The sequence below is a fragment of the Simochromis diagramma genome, unplaced genomic scaffold (assembly GCF_900408965.1).
Source record: "Simochromis diagramma unplaced genomic scaffold, fSimDia1.1 OVJJ01000746.1, whole genome shotgun sequence".
In the NCBI taxonomy this organism is placed as follows: domain Eukaryota; kingdom Metazoa; phylum Chordata; class Actinopteri; order Cichliformes; family Cichlidae; genus Simochromis; species Simochromis diagramma.
The window spans coordinates 2,082,011-2,101,123 of NW_024386757.1; the positions used below are offsets into that span (position 1 = coordinate 2,082,011).

At 40.9% G+C, this 19,113-nt stretch overlaps 1 protein-coding gene across 2 annotated transcripts in view; it reads right to left on the reverse strand.

The window, feature by feature from the left end:
• Positions 1-19,113, reverse strand: part of epha7 (eph receptor A7) — an 85,369-nt gene that overhangs the window by 13,803 nt on the left and 52,453 nt on the right. Inside the window, exons 6-9 of one of the 2 annotated variants that reach the window (XM_040027596.1) lie at positions 8,431-8,555; positions 7,250-7,418; positions 4,156-4,264; positions 1,841-1,896 (exon numbers count right to left, since the gene is read on the reverse strand). In XM_040027596.1, coding sequence (XP_039883530.1) covers positions 1,841-1,896; positions 4,156-4,264; positions 7,250-7,418; positions 8,431-8,555 — 459 coding nt within the window. Of the gene's footprint in view, positions 1-1,840; positions 1,897-4,119; positions 4,265-7,249; positions 7,419-8,430; positions 8,556-19,113 lie in introns of both variants that reach the window. The other variant, XM_040027587.1, reaches the window with a different exon arrangement.

The window sequence follows — 19,113 nt, forward strand, 5'->3', positions numbered from 1 at the left end:
GGTCTTCAAGTAGGTCAAATCAAACTACATATAATGTGTTGTTTCAAACTAGCTTGCTATGAGCTGTCTAATTTCATATCATAAAGTTCCCATTTCAAATGCAACTATACCATATAAAGGTCACCCAAACCAAAAATAGACCTACAAAGACGTATTAATATTCTGGAATGAGTCTGCCCACCTGTAGAGATCTTCTAACAGTATGAAAATTGTTGAAATATATATATTTTTTAAAATGCTCATCACCTTTTGCTTATATAGTCTCTCCCTATAACAGTCTTAATGAATTTCTGCTGCTACCCTGACAACTTGTCTCTAGGCTGGAAAATCAGTCGATCAATTTTTTTTTGATTTGACAATGCACAATGACATGCTTTGAAAAAGACAATAGAAAAGAACATCAAGGAAAGATGAGATGGTAAAGAACTGATGCAAATGAAACATTTTCCATCATAAGAAATGAATGAAGCTAAATGAGATTTTGAGACAGGTTTGCTACTTTTGTTAGACTCTGGCACCCTAGGCATTTGGGAACGTCTTAAAATGAACTCTGTGCAATTCCCAACATCAGTGATAAGGGAACGGTTCATGAATATCCATTACGTAAGACCAAAAACAGTTTGTTGGAAATAAATCAAACAAAACAAGGTTAGGGAGAGGACGGGGGCAGGGAGGGGGTTACTATTTCAAACAGCTCTCCAAATTAACAGTAAATTACAATATTATGCACTATTAGGTTAACAGACCACTTTTGGGGGTTGTTACAGTGTGTATTTGAAATTTACACTGATAACAACATAACCTGTCAACTTAAAAAATTTAATGAGACACTACAGCTATAAGACTCTGGTCAAAAACAACACAACAGCACAACGAGCACATTCAATCGGAGAGACAATTATTCTCTGAAAAGCAGTCTATTCAATGCACCAGTGTAAATACAGCTTAAGCATTGTGCTCCGGCAAGGGGACACCAGCAGCTGAGATTTCCCTCGACTTGCTCGGATAATTGCTTCGTCCATCCAAGACGTCTGGGATCTGATAGGAGATGTCTTATCATGACTTCCTCGCCTCTTCATGGCAGACAAATTGGGTCTACATGTTGGATTTATGTGCTATCTAGCTTCTCTGTCACCCTGGAAGTCTCCCGTCATTTGATATTGCACAGCAGATCTGTCCATTAAGCCCAAATCTAGCATTGTTTGTATTTTCTCCCAGTGCTTTTTCCCCTGGCAGGTTGGGTTGAGCTGTGATCTGTTCAGGTGGATCTATCAGATACTTGGCAGTAGCCAACCTAGAACTGCTTCTGCTCTAGCAATGCACTTAGTGACACCCCTGACCCTTTGTTTCCAAATCAGCAGTTTGCCTACAGCGCAGATCATTATGGTTCCACTTGGGAAAGCTGTCTGCAGCTGGAGCTCCAGGGTTATTATTAGGGGTGGTGTATCAGTTTTAAAAAAAAATACCTAAATGATAAAAGCAGCAGCTACAACTGTGTGCACACCAAAAACCCTGTCAACCACTAAAACCACCTGCCTTATGGTTACATTTTTAAAGGACTCCCTTTTGTATGCTTGTCAGTCCTTTTATCCCTGCCTGGCAGCTGTCAGATTCATGTGTTTTTGGCCCCTGACTTCTTTATCTCAACAGGCTGAGTCTAGCAAATCAGCAACAGATTTTGCTTGATAGATGAGTTGGGATGAAACAGACATGCCTCGAAGTGCTAAAAGATTTTAAGGCCTAGACATCGATGCAATATTTGTATGTGCGTGCGTGTGTGTATACCATCTACATACAAGTGCTGTAAGTGTGTTTGCGGATAAGGAATGCAGGCACTCACACTGGAAGTAGAGCTCCTCATCTCCCTCCTGATCAGCTTTGCTGTACCCGCAGTGCCTGTACAAGCGGAAGACGAAGAGAGCAGCAGAATCAACTGATTGTGCAGAGGAAATAAATGCCCTAATTTACAAGAATTTTAATGCAAGACAAATCCCTCAAGAAACCCAGCTGAGCAGCAGGAGCTGTGAACCCAACAGCCTCAACTAGGAAAAGTAGCTCAAGCATCTAATCATGTAAGATATCCAATAATACATGCAGTACTTTTCAACACGTCTTGCAATATTAACGTGTTGAAGGTTCCCTTAAGCAAGTGATTTGCTGGACAAGGCTGGTCTTTGTGAAAAAAGGTGAATGACATAGGAAGATTAAATAAGCCACAAATGATGGACATGCACTTACTGTGGATGAAAATGCTCACGTATGTAGCAAAGCATGTCTCTTTTGTTTCTACTACATGTTTTAAGATTCGAGAATTTTTTTCTGTCTAAAGTGAAGTATTTTGGTTCGTCTGTCTCCAAATTCAAGGAAGACTTTTGATCTTTTTGACATGCTTTATCCAGAAATGGAGTATGCTACTCAGAAATGGTGTTAGATGGTCTTATTCACGTTATGTATGTTGTGAGTAGGTTTAAGTGGAAATTATTTGTCACACATACATAGTAGGACATATGTTGATGGGACATTCTGAGCCTTAGCAGTCTCATAAAGCTTGTATTGTTTGTTGCTTTTTTGAGACAAGAGATATTGAAGGAGCTTACACAAAACATCCCAAAGTAAAAGTACCAATTTATGTTGTGCACATGCCATGTTCAGCAGAATCCTGTGGAGACTTCACTACTTAACATTCCACATCCACATCATGTCTTTTATCCTGCCTTCCTTCTCTCTCCCTAACTGGGCACGCAGATAGCTGCCCCTCCCTGAACCTGGTTCTGCCGGAGGTTTCTTCCTGTTAAAAGGGAGTTTTTCCTTCCCACTGCCGCCAAAGGGCTTGCTCATTAGGGGTTATATGATCGCTTGAGGCGACTGTTGTTGTGATTTGGCGCTGTATAAATAAAATTGAATTGAATTGAATTAGCATTTAACAGCAAACCTCTTAGGCCTAGCGGTCAGGCTGCATTTCAGGCAACTACTAAAAAAAACAACACAATTTCCAAAACAACAGTTAGAGCTCCAACACATAAACATTGGTACCTTTTAAATCAAGTTTCAGAGACTTGGAGGTAGGGACCTATGTTACTATCTGCTCCTCAAATAGTTCAAACTTTAAATAATTCATTAATTGCAACAACTCTATAATGATATTTTAGGTAGCATGTGGCAAAGACACAACTCTGAAGATGGTGTTTTATACAGTGACCTGAAGCAGCGATTATTTATGTATTTATTTTATTTTATTTTATTTTTTATGCTTTTTCTTATACAAGCAAAAGGAAAAAATAATTATGCTCTGTATCTTGTAAAACACATATTTCTAACAATGTGACTTACTCATCGGTATGTTTTCATATATTGTATATAGTTAAAATAATGACATATGACTCAACTGAAGATGTATGAACTAACTTCATTAGTACTTAATAGTATGACCAGCAAAGTTATAATAATTAAAAAAATATTTTAAAAAGAAACCTTTAGTTTTGCAAGCAATGGGGGATGCTCTCATGAATATCATTTAAAGGTTTAATTCATTTGCATCACTAATGTGATGCACACAGAAAGGGTGATGTTACCACAGTCAGAGCTCACTTTATTAATGTCATGTAAAATCATGCTGATTCTACCTGTGAGCGCTGAGCCACTTTTTTTTTGACACAAAAAGCCCACCTTGGATTAGAATGCTCCGATTCTGATGAATCCATCATGAATCATGGATGAAATTCCACTTGTATAGATGAAAACAGATGAAATGTGTGAGGGAATGGTGATAATGACAGTGGACTGGGTGCTTTGTGATGGTGGAAAAAAACATCAGCACCATACTTCATTTTGCCCTCAGGATTTTTCATACACTCACACACAGGAATGCAGAGCCAAAGCTTTCTCATTGTTGAGTGCTTGTTTCATAATGGTACTGCAAAAAATAGCTTAAATTTTGTTTAGAGTGGAAAAAAAAGAAAAATGATGCCTCATAGCCCATTAGCACAGCATGCCACAAGATGACAGGTGGATGTGTGTGTATGCGTGTGCACTGTGTGTGCGTGCGTGAGTGAGTGACGACTCCACTGGCGTGGAGGCCTTGTGAGTGACAGAAAAGCTAATTGACAAGCGCAGACTCACAGGAGCGGAGAGTCAATGGGGCCCGCGAGAGCGTACCTTCTCCCGATGATGAAGCCAAACACCATGAACACCAGTATGATGGTCCCCGCCACGGCCACCACTGCAATGATGATGACGGGGTTCTGCTCACTAGAGACGATTGCAGCTGATGAAATGGACACACACACCAAAGAAAAACGGAAACACTTTGAGTGAACTTCAGCCCATCAGACTACAATCTGCAGGACATTTGGTAATTGAGCCCATTGAGTAGCATGGAGATTGATAACGTGCCCCACCCCCCACCCTTTTCCTAACCTCTGAGAGAGTGGAAGAGGGACGTTTCTATTTTTGAGCTGTCCTTATACACACGGCTCTACTGTTTCAGAAAGTGGGCTTAATAGTCCCAGACGGCGACAGCGATGCCCTTCATCTCAAACAAAGACACATTCAGGTTGAATTGTTTCCCATGCACAGCTCTCACTGTGCTCAGACAGTTTGCACTGACAAACTGGTGAGTGCAATCGTAAAAAGAGGATACTTGTGCATTTCAGATCAAGTGCCTCGGCACCTCTCGGCACTGTGTAAATACTGAGAAATGCAGTATCAGGAAAAAAGTGGAAGCTATAAAAAATCTGTCATGTGCCTTTTGTCCAATCAAAAATCAATATTAGCAATCATCTATTTGGAGAAGAATTTTACTGTCATATTACACACTTGCAGGTTTTCCTCTGGAAGCTGTGGTCAAGGACACTATCACAACCATGCCTAGACTGCAAACTTCTAACCTTGATATAGGACACACTCGGCATGTGGTTATGAGTAATTAACGTGTCCTTTTATGCAGAAATGTTGGATGTAAAATGGGCAAGGGTGTAATTTTGGGTGAACAGGCTGGATGGTAGATCTCAAAACTAAAGAGAAATTAATGCAAACAGATAATTAAATGCGGAAAAAGCTGAAACTTTGGTTTTGGGTACTTTTTAAAAAAAATAAAACAAAGGAAAAAAAAAAGAAACAATTCAAGCTTTATTAATGCTAAAAAAAATAAAATAAATATTTACATACTCCAACATTTGGGTTGCCAAGCCGCAAAAAATCCCTTTGGCAGTCTCAGAAAGAACAGTGTGCCTGCTTAATTTCGGAAAACACGTTAAAGATCCAATATCCATTTATTGTGTTATTCCGTAACAACTCCTTCATTAAAGATTTATTCAAATTCATAACCGCTAATAACTTCCAAACTATTGCTGCTGCTGTTTAAAAAGCATATCATTTGTTCTTTAATATTATAGTAAATTTATAAATATCACAAAAAAATAAATAAAAAAATGGGCATTAACAGTAACCCGGCAATGTTTCTATGTCAACAGAGGGATTGCGACCTTACCTCGTGTACGTCTTTCACAAAATTGTATAACGCCAGACTTTCAATAACACACTTTAAAACTCAGGGCTGAGCTAATGTAATGGGTTTATCCTCTCGACACTACAGCAGTTTGTCCTTGTGCTTAGCGATTTTTCCCACGATGTGTTGTCAGCATAAAGTCAAAGCAATTTGTGTTTGCATTGCTTGAAAGCAACTAATTTCCCTGGGCTATTACTACAGTAGAAGGAAATATTAACAAGTTGTGCCTAAATATTTGAGTGGGGAAAACTGTGTTACAGCCACAGAGTCCCATCTTATAAAGCTCACGCTGAATATTTTCGTCATTAGGTGTTTTGAAATAGGTGTGTTCAACACACCCAAAACATCTTTTTTGACTCTAATAGGGATCTCAGACTTAATCAGAGAAAATCATAAACTCACCATGAAACTAGAGATTAAAGGGTGCTGAGGGTCATTTTTACTATAGAATTCCATACAATCTGTATAACATTACCAAAACAAAAAGACAGGAGTTGCCCCCTGCTGGCCGTTAGAGAGAATGCAGGTTTCACACACTTCCGTAGCGCCTTCACTTCAGACTGAAAATCTATCTTTTGTTTACAGTTAGTGCACTGCTGTGGCCCAGCATCAGTTAAACTGGAGTCATACTGCTACGCCTAACTAAACCACATACTGCTTCCGCCCACATGGATCGACGCTTAACCACAATTAAGTGTAAATTTATTAATTAATTCTTTTTAATATTTGATTTTTTTTTTTTACCTTTGTTATACAGGAAAGGAGGGCTGACAGAGAAAGAATGTGGGTGACTGACACATGCTTAAACCCAGGCCTCTGCAGTAATTGTTGGTATGTAGGTCACCTAATCAACCAGGTGAGCTACTGTGGCACCCTATGTGGTTCATTTTGATCTAAAATAAAGTAATAAATTGTGCAAACCTAATTGCCATTTATCACATTCTTATATCACCCTATAAATGTTGCTAAAGTAACACAGAGAAGATGAGAGTCCTCATTGGTGAGGGCCCTAAAGCTAAATCTATGCTATCAGAATATGTAGTTTTTGTGTTTTTTATTGTATAATTGCTCTTCCAAGTCTTGGCAATCAGGGAAAATAGCCAGTGATACAAACATCACCAACTATTTAAATTGTTTCCAAAAGGAAAAAAGTCATGTTTACTTGTCTCCAAAATATTGGTGTAGTCTTATAGTGAGGATTTATCCTTCAGGGTGAAAACTTCACCATAGCTTTATCGTAATCGCAAACTCCACCACAACATAACGTGATGGGCACCCCCCCGATTAATGTACTAACTAACTAACTACGACATAAACAATCATAAACAAAGATTGGGGACCCAGGCAGGAAAAAAGTCCAAGCATTATATTTGTTTCAGCACATAAAATACCAGGACAAGACCATGACTAGGCCGCTTACATAAATTAGGTCATAGACTCTATAAAGATTCACTGCCTTGGAGTGTTAGTCCTTGTGATGACTTGATTAAGCAATGGGCAGTCCTACCAACTAGAAAAAAAAGTTATCAACTGCCAGAAAGTTTTATTCTAAGTTTTGAAGTCAGGTACTCTAAATTGCTACACTTGAGTATCGCAAAAAGTGAAATATGGTCAGCCTTAATACTTCAGGAATATGGTGAAATCTAAGGAAGTTATAGAGGACAGCCTTTATTTCTACTTGCAATGATTATTACAACAATGCATAAAACTGTAAAGCATGGTGACAGAAACACTAAGCCCTACCTGTGGCCTCTTCTTTGGTGGTTATCTCTAGTCTAGGCCCAAAGGTGCCATATCCTGCTTCTGTGAAAGCCCTAATCTGGAACACATAGGCTGTGCTGGGCTTTAGGTTGTTCACCGTAGCTGATGTGGACTTTGACCTCACAGTAGAGTAAATCCGGTCCTTCTGATCCTGCACAGGAAAAAAAAAAGGTAATTTTACCCATTTTATATAGTATAAGTTGTCTTTATTAGCATTTTGAAATGCTTTCACATTACTGCTGATGACATTTACATTCAAATTTACGTGAGTCACAACTTTTTAAAATGACAAAGTTAAGGCAAATGAAGCTTATTAATAAGAATAATCAGTGACTGAGTTATATCACTGTAGTTTTAGCCTGGCCTTTGTTACGACTTTCAGAATTTATGTCACGAAAATGGTGAACATCACATTTTTCTGATTGTAGATTCTAGAAGACAAAAAGTTCTAACTGAAATCATTATCTACCATTAGGCAGCATGCCTCGAGGAGAACATAAAGGCATCTGAAAATATCTTTTCCATCAAGGAATACATTTGGATTCACAGGCTGCACGCGCTGTGTGCTTTGCTGTTGATCTGTAAATGTTTTGCTCAGCAAAAGCCCAAATGGAATGCCAGGCTCTGTTACGGGTGCGGTCATTTCTTCCAACTTTCCACTTTTACAGCTGGGCAGACCACAGCCATAGTACGTGACACAGAAGACTGATTCGTTAGCGTACACAAGAGACTGCGGCCAGCAGGACTGACATCAGCGCTCTGCTACTCTGCCTTTGATTTGCTGGGTTAAATTCGCTTCGTTAAACCTCGCAGCAAAAAGCTGATGCGCTCAGACTTGAAACACAGTGAAACAGTAGCATAATCTATGCAGAACGGGAAAGGAGATAACAGTAACAGATTACTAATTCTAGCAGAGCAGCAGCCATGGATTGCGCGTGTGCTAACATGTGTGTGGGGGTGGCTGTGAAGGACTATAGCCTGATTAAAATCTTATGAGCATCTCATTCATTATTGCAATTATGAGACAAAGAAGGTACTTGCAGAATCTTGTGCATTCCACTCACAGCCACGTGCAAACAGAATGCAAAATGAGTTGGAGTGGGCAAAAAAAGAAATGGTGCTTCGGGAAGAGACAAAGACAAACAAATGTAGCGCAAACTTACTTTTTCATAATATTTGATCTCATATTCTGTGATGACACCGTTGGGTTGCTGGGGCTCCTGCCAGGAGAGGTGGACGCTGTGCTGCTGCACTCTCTCTTTGATGACCTCGCTGACCTGGGACGGAGCTGTTTAGAGAAGAACATGTCAATAAGTGCAGGGCAAACCCTCTCAGCATGCACAGGCATAAGGCCAGCCGCAAATGAGCCGCACCAGCTCCTCCACCAACACTCGCAGGCCCTCTGTACATGATGAATATTCACATGGACGCTTCTAAATGTTTACACCTCATGGTCAAAATTTCAATTACACCACCAACAGCAGAAGGTGGCATTATTCCAGCCAGGAGAAAACCACGATTTGTAGCTTGTGAATGACAGTTTAGTTCAATTACTCCCAACATTTCTAGTGGAACAAGCAGACACTTACTATCCCTCATGACAGAGCTGTTCAGAAAGCCTCTCAGAGGGAGAGGGGTGTACCTGTAACCTCCTGACACCAGTCTTATGCACACCAATTATCTCGGGCTCTTTGCATGACTTATTTTAAGTGTCTGGCTGTCACTTACTGCTGCTACATTTAGTTTTGCTAAACAGTGCACAGACATTTTTTCAGTTGTTCATGCCAGTAACAAAGGATAAATGATACACACATATGTAGACAGATTTTAAGCTAACTTTTGGGCTGTGTATTTGCTGTACTCCTGCTCTTTCTATATAGTAATGCTGTGGCCTCATCTACAGCTATTGTCCTTCAGGTTTAAAATTCATAAAACCATAGCTCAAACCAGTCAGCTGAAATGTAGCATAAAAAACCAAAAGGGTTTGGGTCAGGTTTTGGAACCGTCATTTCATTAGATCTGTTGATGGGTAAAATATGCTGTGCAAGACGTATCAACACACGCTGACCACTTCATCTTTTCCTTGTCTGGTATTAAACTGCAGTAGAATCAGCTTTTGAACAAAGTTCTCTGTAACGCCGAACGTCTTCTAGCTCAGCAGCTGTGTTTGCAGCTTCTCCTACAGCTTCCATTACCTTTACAGTACATCATTATCATCATTTTGATTATAATCACCGTAATTTTACAGCACTTTTCATAAAGACCCCAGTGAGGAAAAAAGAGGGCAAGCTTTTTGGATTAGCAAGCTTCACCCGGAGGAGATGATGCTTTCAAAAAATATGCTTTCTGCAAATCTGCACTCTAAACAGCCCCAAAATCCTTTCTGTAAACATACGGTAAAATCTTGATGACTCACACTCCTCTAGGGGCAAAACATATTAATTAACACATCTTTTCAAGTTTGAGAAAGCTGCCCTGGGGAAGATTTGAACTGTAAGGTAAAAGCCACCTGTCAAAAGCTGTGGTTGGATTTCTTTGCCTGGTCTTTAGATCAGCAACAAGCTTTGAAATGAAGGAAAAGTGTATGAATGAAGAACAAAGATACAAACTGAAATGTACTTATTGACTTAATTTTTTATTTATGTACAAATGTAACAAAAAACAACAACTGCCTTGCCTTTTGGCTGTTTGTAATATGTAAAAAAATGCGTCAACCCAGTAGAGACAGTCTCTTCCTGTGAACAAACAGAAGCTGCTAAGTGTCTCTGTCATGCTCAGTGACCCCATGGGAGTTGAACCTCTCTACCTTTAATACAGTCTGACCTTAGATTGTTTTAAGATGACCTGCCACTAATGACTCTTGGTGGATTAAAACCTCATTAGGCCTCATCAGCGCTCCTAACAGTAATGCACAAGACAGCAAACACCCGAGACCTTGTCAAAAACCTGCTGTTGTGACATGTTCCCTCATAATCCACCCAAAACAGAGAAACAATGTGTCTTTTCTCAGCACAGTTAGCCAGTCAAAGGGATGACTGAGCTCTCTCTTACAAGTCACAACAAGCAGTTACTGCTGCCTTGGCTGCTTTCTCTCCCCCCATTCCAATTCTGGTTCAGGTGTATAGGTCTAAAACTTTGTTTCTTGCCTGTTTGATTCATCCCCAAGTGTTTTAAGTCTTTATTTTTGACATATCTCAAGTGCCTCTAATGGCGCTTATTTCTTTCTATGATATTTTGAAATGTAACACTATCTGTGACTTTCGTTTTACTTTTATGTTTAAATGCAATCAATAACAAAGAAAAAATGCAATTTGGAGAAATAAACTGGAAAATGAGCAATGATCCATGACAGTATTGCAGGTGGCATGCTGCTGTATGGCTTCCAAATATAGAGAAAACTTTTTGTTGGATGATAATACATCCATCAGTGATAAAAATTGGAGAGGCAAAAGAAAATCACAATTGTTATTCCCTAAACCTCTGTCCAAAAACATCAGACCTAATAACTCTCATGATACACTAGTTACACCACAGAGACCGGGTGTCTTAAATGTTTAAACTCTGTGCTTTGAATATCCTGAGATATCCTTTTGAGGTAAGCTAAAAATAAATTGGAATCCCTTAATTCCCAGTGTTTATTACACAACTTTACTTGAAAGGGCCAAACAGATGTGCTACTGCAGAGTTTCTTCACTCGTATTCTACAAGTTGGTTGGACTTATGAAATGTCAAAAGGTCAGGAAAGGTCAGGAAAATGGTGACAAGCTGGATCTGATTGGCTGCCTGCAAAGGATATCACCTATAAAGAGTCACATGTGACTCGGGTTAGGGTTAACCATAAATGACCTTATTAATACATACACCCTACGCATTAATTCCTGTCTTAGTTACATCCATCATCAGCACCCATTTGTGTGGATCTTTTTCGTCCATCATTTTGTAGGAGAGCTAAAATGGCTCTTTTGATGTTGAAGGTTGTCGACCCCTGGGATAGTTCAACCGTGTGCAAAACTCAGATTTGTTCCAAGGATAGACTGGGCCTTTCTTAATATCAGATGTTATTTACTTTCCCTCTACTAAAGGGATATTCTCTAAAATGCACTTTTCCTTATGCAGCTTTATAATGGTTTTGGTTATGCAAACCAGGCTCTTGTCCGAGGGTACAAAATATGTAATATGTAACCAAAATATCAAACATGTGCTTAAGTTTTTAAAATATACAGTTCTTGCTGAGAGACAAAGCATTCTTCTCTTCTTCAACTGTGTACTTGTATGAGAGCTGTTATTCTCATGCAAAGGCAGTAATACTGCCTGATCTACAAAGTTAACATAAAGCATGATGAGCTACTTTCCCTCACAGCTTCTTCTCCCTCCAGTATGTGATGTGAGCTCAGGCACTAGATCTGCCCCATTTAGCCCTGTTGGCCTGTGGATGTATTAGCAATTGCTCAGGTCAAGCCCACCTCCTCCTTTACCCTTTCATGGGTGACAGAAAGCTGGGGCCTTATGTTTCCCGAGAGATCATGAGATCAGTGAACAGTATTAGCAAATGTGATGTTCCATGGGCTAAAGGTAATCATTCCACCAGGGTGATTTTCTGAATGATAAAAGAAGTCATTCTGCATTTCTCAGGGATATGAATCCAGACCACAGTTGAACGTTAATTCTAAAGGAAAAAAACATGTTCCTCGGGCTCTCTCTGCCTCCCCCGCGAATCAGTCAGGCGGCACTGTGTGACAGCCATTAATGACTGACTTGATATCATGGAGACTCAAACCAGCCAGCCACTCTCACACTTTTAGCCTACCTGTGCTGCTTAGCACAGTGGAAAATTGTATAATTGTCATGCCAGTCTTAAAGAGACCATTTTGAAAAGCATTTGTGCATTTATTTTGCAATATTAGAAAATGTGTTAGTGACCCTGAACACCTTCTGAGAAGGTAACTGAACCAGAAGCCAGTCACCACCATGCTCTGAATTTGAATCATCTTATGAATACATTAGATATTGCATTTCTAATATCCTTTTCTTTCATTCCACTATCTAACTTTGAATCTGATGCAAAGAGCAGAGTGGAGGTAGTTCATTACATAAGCGTCTTTATCTGCCTCTATGCTTGCCTCATGGACCATAGCAATCCTAAAAACTCATATATTAATTACTGCCATTTTCAAGATGTGCTTGTGTATCTTAACGCCTACGGCACCATCTGTGTTGAAATGCAAGAGATTGTTGGTGTTTAACAGTGTTTAAAAGTTTACAGCAGGTTTTTCTTTTTTTTGAACTGGATATTCTAATGTTGTCTGTAGGGAAAAGTCTTTTCCTGATTCCACAGAAGACTTTTTTTTTTTTTAACTTTGTGCACCAACTAATGCTAAATAAAAGCATTTACACATGGGTAACGTTATTTTTTCATCCTTGAAATCTTAGGAATCAATGTGACATATACTTTAAAGTACAGTTCAGCTGACTCTATTCTCCAGCATGTCAAGTGTTTCACACATTGGCAGTAACTGATGCCTTTAACACAATATGTGGGTCTATTCAGTCTCCCTTTTCATCACTGCAGAAACAAATATTTACAGGGCAGCCTTGTTATTATACCAAAGGCTTTTTAACACTTCATCCTCAGCAGCATGGGAACAAATAACCAGACACAGTTTGGTTCGACACTAACGAGGTATGACATAATCAAGATTAACTCTACTTTATGTTGTGACTCCCGTAACAGAGATAAAAGCGAGTGCCGTTACACATTAGCAGATAAAGAGAAACCAGCTTTTAAGGGCTGATGTTTGCAAATTATCAGAAATATGTCGATTACTTGTTATTGATACAAATCATTAATCTGAAATCGGATTACTGCACATTAAGATAAATGTTGGCTCTAGCTATTGCTTTACTGTGGCCAAAGTCATCACAATGCTGAGCTCAAATCACACATTTATTGAATATTGTTTGTAGGCTGTGTCAGAGAATAGTGATATATAATCTGAGGTGTGATTGGCTGGAGGGGATGCATTCTCTTTTCATTTATATGTCCCTTCCCTGAGTCGAATTCTTTTTTATCAGCAGTAGGGACAACATTGATCTCCACTGATTTTTTAATGCAGCAACTTGAAAAAGTTAAGTTGGACTTAAAGTCCAAAGAGTAAGCTCATCAGAAACAGCCTGTCAGTGCTAAGCTCACCTCAGCTCTGATGTTAGTATGACATTCTTATTTTTACAAACTTACAACCAAAGCCAATTTATATGGACTCTCCATCAGTCTATTCTCAGTCTATTCTTAATTTGGACTTTTTAGACAAATCTTAAGTATTTGATTGGTTGAGTTGTCTGACTTTTTCCCCTCTGTACTTAACTAACAGTCTTCAGCATATCACTCAGTACAACTCATAGGTCTTCATGTGTTATTTTGTCTGTTTGTAACTAAACAAACTAAGATCACTCTGATCCCTATAAACAGTTAGCTGTTTATGAATATCTGTGGGTAAGTTAGTTTTTACCAGATGTCAACATACTAGTTAGAATGAGATAGGAGCCTTTTTTTAAAATATAGTGGAATTCTCCTTGAAGGTCAGAGCTAAACCTTCTGGTCAAGTTGTCTTCTTGGTTAAATCTGGCATCTGGCTGCACAAAAAATGGTTGCATCGATTGAGAATAGTACGCGGGTCACTGAAAGAGGGCCCCAATTTCTGCCGATCTGTTTTTCCATCAGCCTTCTGCCACTTGCTCCTGGCTGTGTCCTCTCCTGGTGGACAATGTCTGCCTCTCCCTGAGAAAAGTTCACAATTTGAATTTTGCCTAATTTCATGCGACCCCAGCTGATGACATCGTCAGCTGCCCAATGTTGTAATGTTGCAACTGCCCACAGACTTGCCCTGCTGTAGTACTTTCTACAGCGCCTCCATCTTACAACAAAACTCACTGCAGACGCAGTCCCTGGTGTGGCGTGGACAGCAAACGAGCCACCTCTGGTCCACCATAGGAGTCAGTTTCACCAGCTGCTGCCAAGTCACTTCTCCATAGACTAACTTATCAGATGATTTTCCTGTTTCTGTTTTTTGCAACTGCTTAGCATACACAACACCACAGATAAACCACATAGTGGTGGAGTTAGAATACTCTACAGATTTAGGGGAGAATAATGTGGTTTAGAGGTAGTGCCAACAATAACTTCAGAAACTCAAGTTGAATGAATGGTATGCCAAAAAAGCCCACAAAAAACAAATGAAATCATCAGCATCTAAATCAAATCACACTGCTGAGCACCTTATTGATGTTTAAAGGTTAAATGGTAACTGGAATCTTTTATTCCATCTCATTATCCTAATTTCGGTTCCCTATCATAGATCATCTGGATTTTGGTCTGACATAATTAAAGTTGCAGCATGGTTACTCATCACTGGCTAACCATATTTCGGGAACATGTTGATGGTCCAATCATTCCTATTCACCGCAGATGGTAAGGTGTAAAAATGTACCCTTCAATCGAATGCGTTTGAAAGCACTTTTAAAGAGGACAGAGTGTTCCCTGCATAACAATGCTGGCTGAGGTAGGGACACCTTTTAGTGACCATGCTGGGAGGTCAAAGGATGCTCCGTTTGAAAGCAGTTAGTTTGGCCTGATGTGAAAGAGACCTAGGCTCTGACAGCTCTGACAGAGAGGGATTATTAGCAATGGGAACATCAGATGAATTCCCTGCTGATAGTCCAAGTAACCATCGTGATATTGACCTGCACAATTATTTCCCAGTTCAAGGAGCCACTATCATATTCACAGCTATGTTTTTTCTTAAAAGTAACAGACAGAGCTGATGTGAAATGATGTTGGGTGTGTTTGACCATCAAGTGAGCACTTTTGTTTTAAATGAGAAGTTATTCACTTAATAGAATCCCTTCTTGAATTCTCTCTGCACTCAGACATTTTTCTTTCTTTTTTTTTTTAAGTGTGTGAGTCACTGAGTGCATCACACACCCCTAACAGCTTAAGTATAGCCCTATGTGCTGCTGTGAAGCCAAGAATCGGAATTGCAGTGGAAGGTCAGTGGGGGAAATTGCATTCATGCTACACTGACATGCACACACAAGGCACACTGTGCATGATTACCCCTCCAGTGCCTCCTGACAGGGAGTTCATTTTTACCCACAGTGGAGTTTCATGCTGCTCACTCTCATATAATATCAAAATGCCATTCAGTAGTGTAACAGATGCAGAAATCATTGGTCAGCTTTGTTACATAATTGTTAAACCAGCAGGGACCCCGCTTATTGAAGAAGCACTCAGCTTCCCTGTGTCAGTGTCCAAATTAGGGAGCAAGGCTGGCAGCCTATCATCAGCAGCTCACAGCACTTGATGATTTCTTCAAGTCAGCTAGAATCCGGTTTGCAAGAGCCATATTTATTTTTGCTCATGCAAGGCAAAAATAGTGTCATTTTCACTCCAGTGTGTTGTGTATGGAATTTGCATGAGTGTACATTTGCAATGGTGAAATGGCAAACTTAGCCACATGGTGTGATCCTTTTACAAGCCCACATACACACTGGGCTTAAATCGTACTGTAAATAAGACTAGATAAGATCATTGTTTTAAAATAATATTTTGCATTACAGCCAGAACCCAATCAATATTTAAGTCTAAAAAACCTTAGCTACTAATAATGAGACTGTTATTTAATATGATGCCTGGGCCTGATAATTACAGCTAAAAAAACGACAAGTCCTGCCATCCTCAGTGGTTTGACTACATTTTGGTGGTAAAAGTCAATACATAATGCAGTCTGCACTGTTCACACATACATACACACACACACACACACACACACCACACAATTTAACCCTAACCCTTGTGCGTGTTTTTTATTTTGACAGCGAATGCGCACCTGCGGACCACTTATGTGCAGCCCTGGTTATTTAGCTCATCATATTGCAGCCACAGAAATTCTTTTGTCCATGAAACCATAAAGCTGCACTTTCTTTTTGCCTTATAGTCTGATTTGTCATAACTTCTCCGTTTTGTGGTAAGCTTTTCTTTGGCTGTCACTTCTTCACCCTGACCTGTCTTATTTGGCTCAGCAGAACTAAAATATATATCTGTCTGTGAAGGTTCTCAGTCATCCAGGTCATCGTAGTCAAATATATATCCTGCTGCTTTTATACACGCACTCACATAAGCTCAGCGATTCTCTGCGCGATCAACCTCTCACATGTTTAAGCTTGCTGCGGGAGATTTCACTTGTCATGTTTGCATAGTAAGCTAACGATTAATAAGACGATGTCAGAAGAATTGGTGCACAAATTATCATCACTCACAGATCAGTGCTGTCGCTCTCTATACACAGTTCGCGCGATTGCAAAGTGAAAGCAAAAAAATAAGCGCAAATTCAAACGCGATTGCAATATGTCACATATTGACAGTGGCTCACCGATGCCAATGACATAATTACCCAGCTACATTTCTGAAAGAATGCAAAAGCATTGACATATATTGTTCCTTCCTATGGGCAGGGCAGCGATAGATTTTGGTAGCCCGACCGCTAGCCCCGGGACGTCGGGCTAGCGATATTGCAAGCCCTGTATCTGATTGAGGAATCACTCATCTTTGGAAAAGAGAGTTTATTACAGAGAAATGTCTCTTTCCAAAATAAAAGCTATACTATACGCTTCTTCTGGGCTATATTCTCAGCAGCATATTAAACATATATAAGGAGAATCATGTGCTAACAGCTGTCTAAATGACTCGGCTAAAGTTAGTAGCATGCTTGTTGTTTTTGTCTTTGCACTAGGATGATGTCAGCGTAAATGTGCAGTCATATTCGTTGTGTTCCCACTAGTGCTTTCAGGTTAATCTCGTTGAAATGACCTTAACGCCACAACACGGCAAATCTCCGTTAACGAGCTACCGCCGATCGCCCCGTGCATGGGGCTAGACGGCCAACACGTTAACGAGCTAACTGCGCTAACACACTAGTTCCCACCCATGTAATTGAGCATTGCGTGGCACATCCAACATACTGTTTTACTTTAGTCCATGACTCGCTTACCTTCAGGGTCATACGTCACATGAAAACCAAAATAATTCCAAACGCCAGATCTGAATGAGGGTCCATGTTACAAGGAGAGCTTAACTTCTGTCTTGCTAGCTTGCCCTGCGCTCTTCCTTCTGACGATGCTGTCTGTGTTGAGCGCTCAGTGAATCTGCGTTCGACTACTCCGCCTAGGCTCGACAGTGCAGCCTAGGCGGAGTAGTCGAACGCAGATTCACTGAGCGCTCAACACAGACAGCATCGTCAGAAGGAAAGTTGATAAAATAAATTACAAATTTTGTATTGTTCGATACATACAAAAATATATATATATATAAAACACCCAGCACGCCCCTGCGGGCGGTTTATCCTTCAAGCTCGGGTCCTCTACCAGAGGCCTGGGAGCTTGAGGGTCCTGCGCAGTATCTTAGCTGTTCCCAGGACTGCACTCTTCTGGACAGAGATCTCCGATGTTATTCCCGGGATCTGCTGGAGCCACTCGCCTAGCTTGGGAGTCACCGCACCTAGTGCTCCGATTACCACGGGGACCACCATTACCTTCACCCTCCACATCCTCTCGAGCTCTTCTCTGAGCCCTTGGTATTTCTCGAGCTTCTCGTGTTCCTTCTTCCTGATATTGCTGTCATTCGGAACCGCTACATCGATCACTACGGCCGTCTTCTTCTGTTTGTCTACCACCACTATGTCCGGTTGGTTAGCCACCACCATTTTGTCCGTCTGTATCTGGAAGTCCCACAGGATCTTAGCTCGGTCATTCTCCACCACCCTTGGGGGCATCTCCCATTTTGACCTCGGGACTTCCAGGTTATACTCGGCACAGATGTTCCTGTACACTATGCCGGCCACTTGGTTATGGCGTTCCATGTATGCCTTGCCTGCTAGCATCTTGCACCCTGCTGTTATGTGCTGGATTGTCTCTGGGGCATCTTTACACAGCCTGCACCTGGGGTCTTGCCTGGTGTGATAGACCCCAGCCTCTATGGATCTTGTACTCAGAGCTTGTTCTTGTGCTGCCATGATTAGTGCCTCTGTGCTGTCTTTCAGTCCAGCTTTGTCCAGCCACTGGTAGGATTTCTGGATATCAGCCACCTCCTCTATCTGCCGGTGGTACATACCATGCAGGGGCCTGTCCTGCCATGATGGTTCCTCGTCTCCCTCCTCTTTCTTGGGTTTCTGCTGCCTGAGGTATTCACTGAGCACTCGGTCAGTTGGGGCCATCTTCCCAATGTATTCTTGGATGTTCGTTGTCTCATCCTGGACTGTGGTGCTGACACTCACCAGTCCCCGGCCCCCTTCCTTCCGCTTAGCATACAGCCTCAGGGTGCTGGACTTGGGGTGAAACCCTCCATGCATGGTAAGGAGCTTTCTTGTCTTTATGTCAGTGGCTTCTATCTCCTCCTTTGGCCAGCCTATTACCCCAGCAGGGTACCTGATCACGGGCAGGGCGTACGTGTTGATGGCCCGGATCTTGTTCTTACCATTCAGCTGACTCCTCAGGACTTGCCTGACCCTCTGCAGGTACTTGGTGGTTGCAGCCTTTCTAGCGGCCTCTTCATGGTTCCCATTTGCCTGCGGGATCCCCAGGTACTTGTAACTGTCCTCTATGTCTGCAATGTTGCCTTCTGGTAGTTCAATCCCCTCAGTTCTGACTACCTTCCCTCTCTTTGTTACCATCCGACTACACTTCTCCAGTCCGAACGACATTCCAATGTCATTGCTGTATAGCCTGGTAGTGTGGATCAGTGAATCGATGTCTCGTTCACTCTTGGCATACAGCTTGATGTCATCCATGTACAGGAG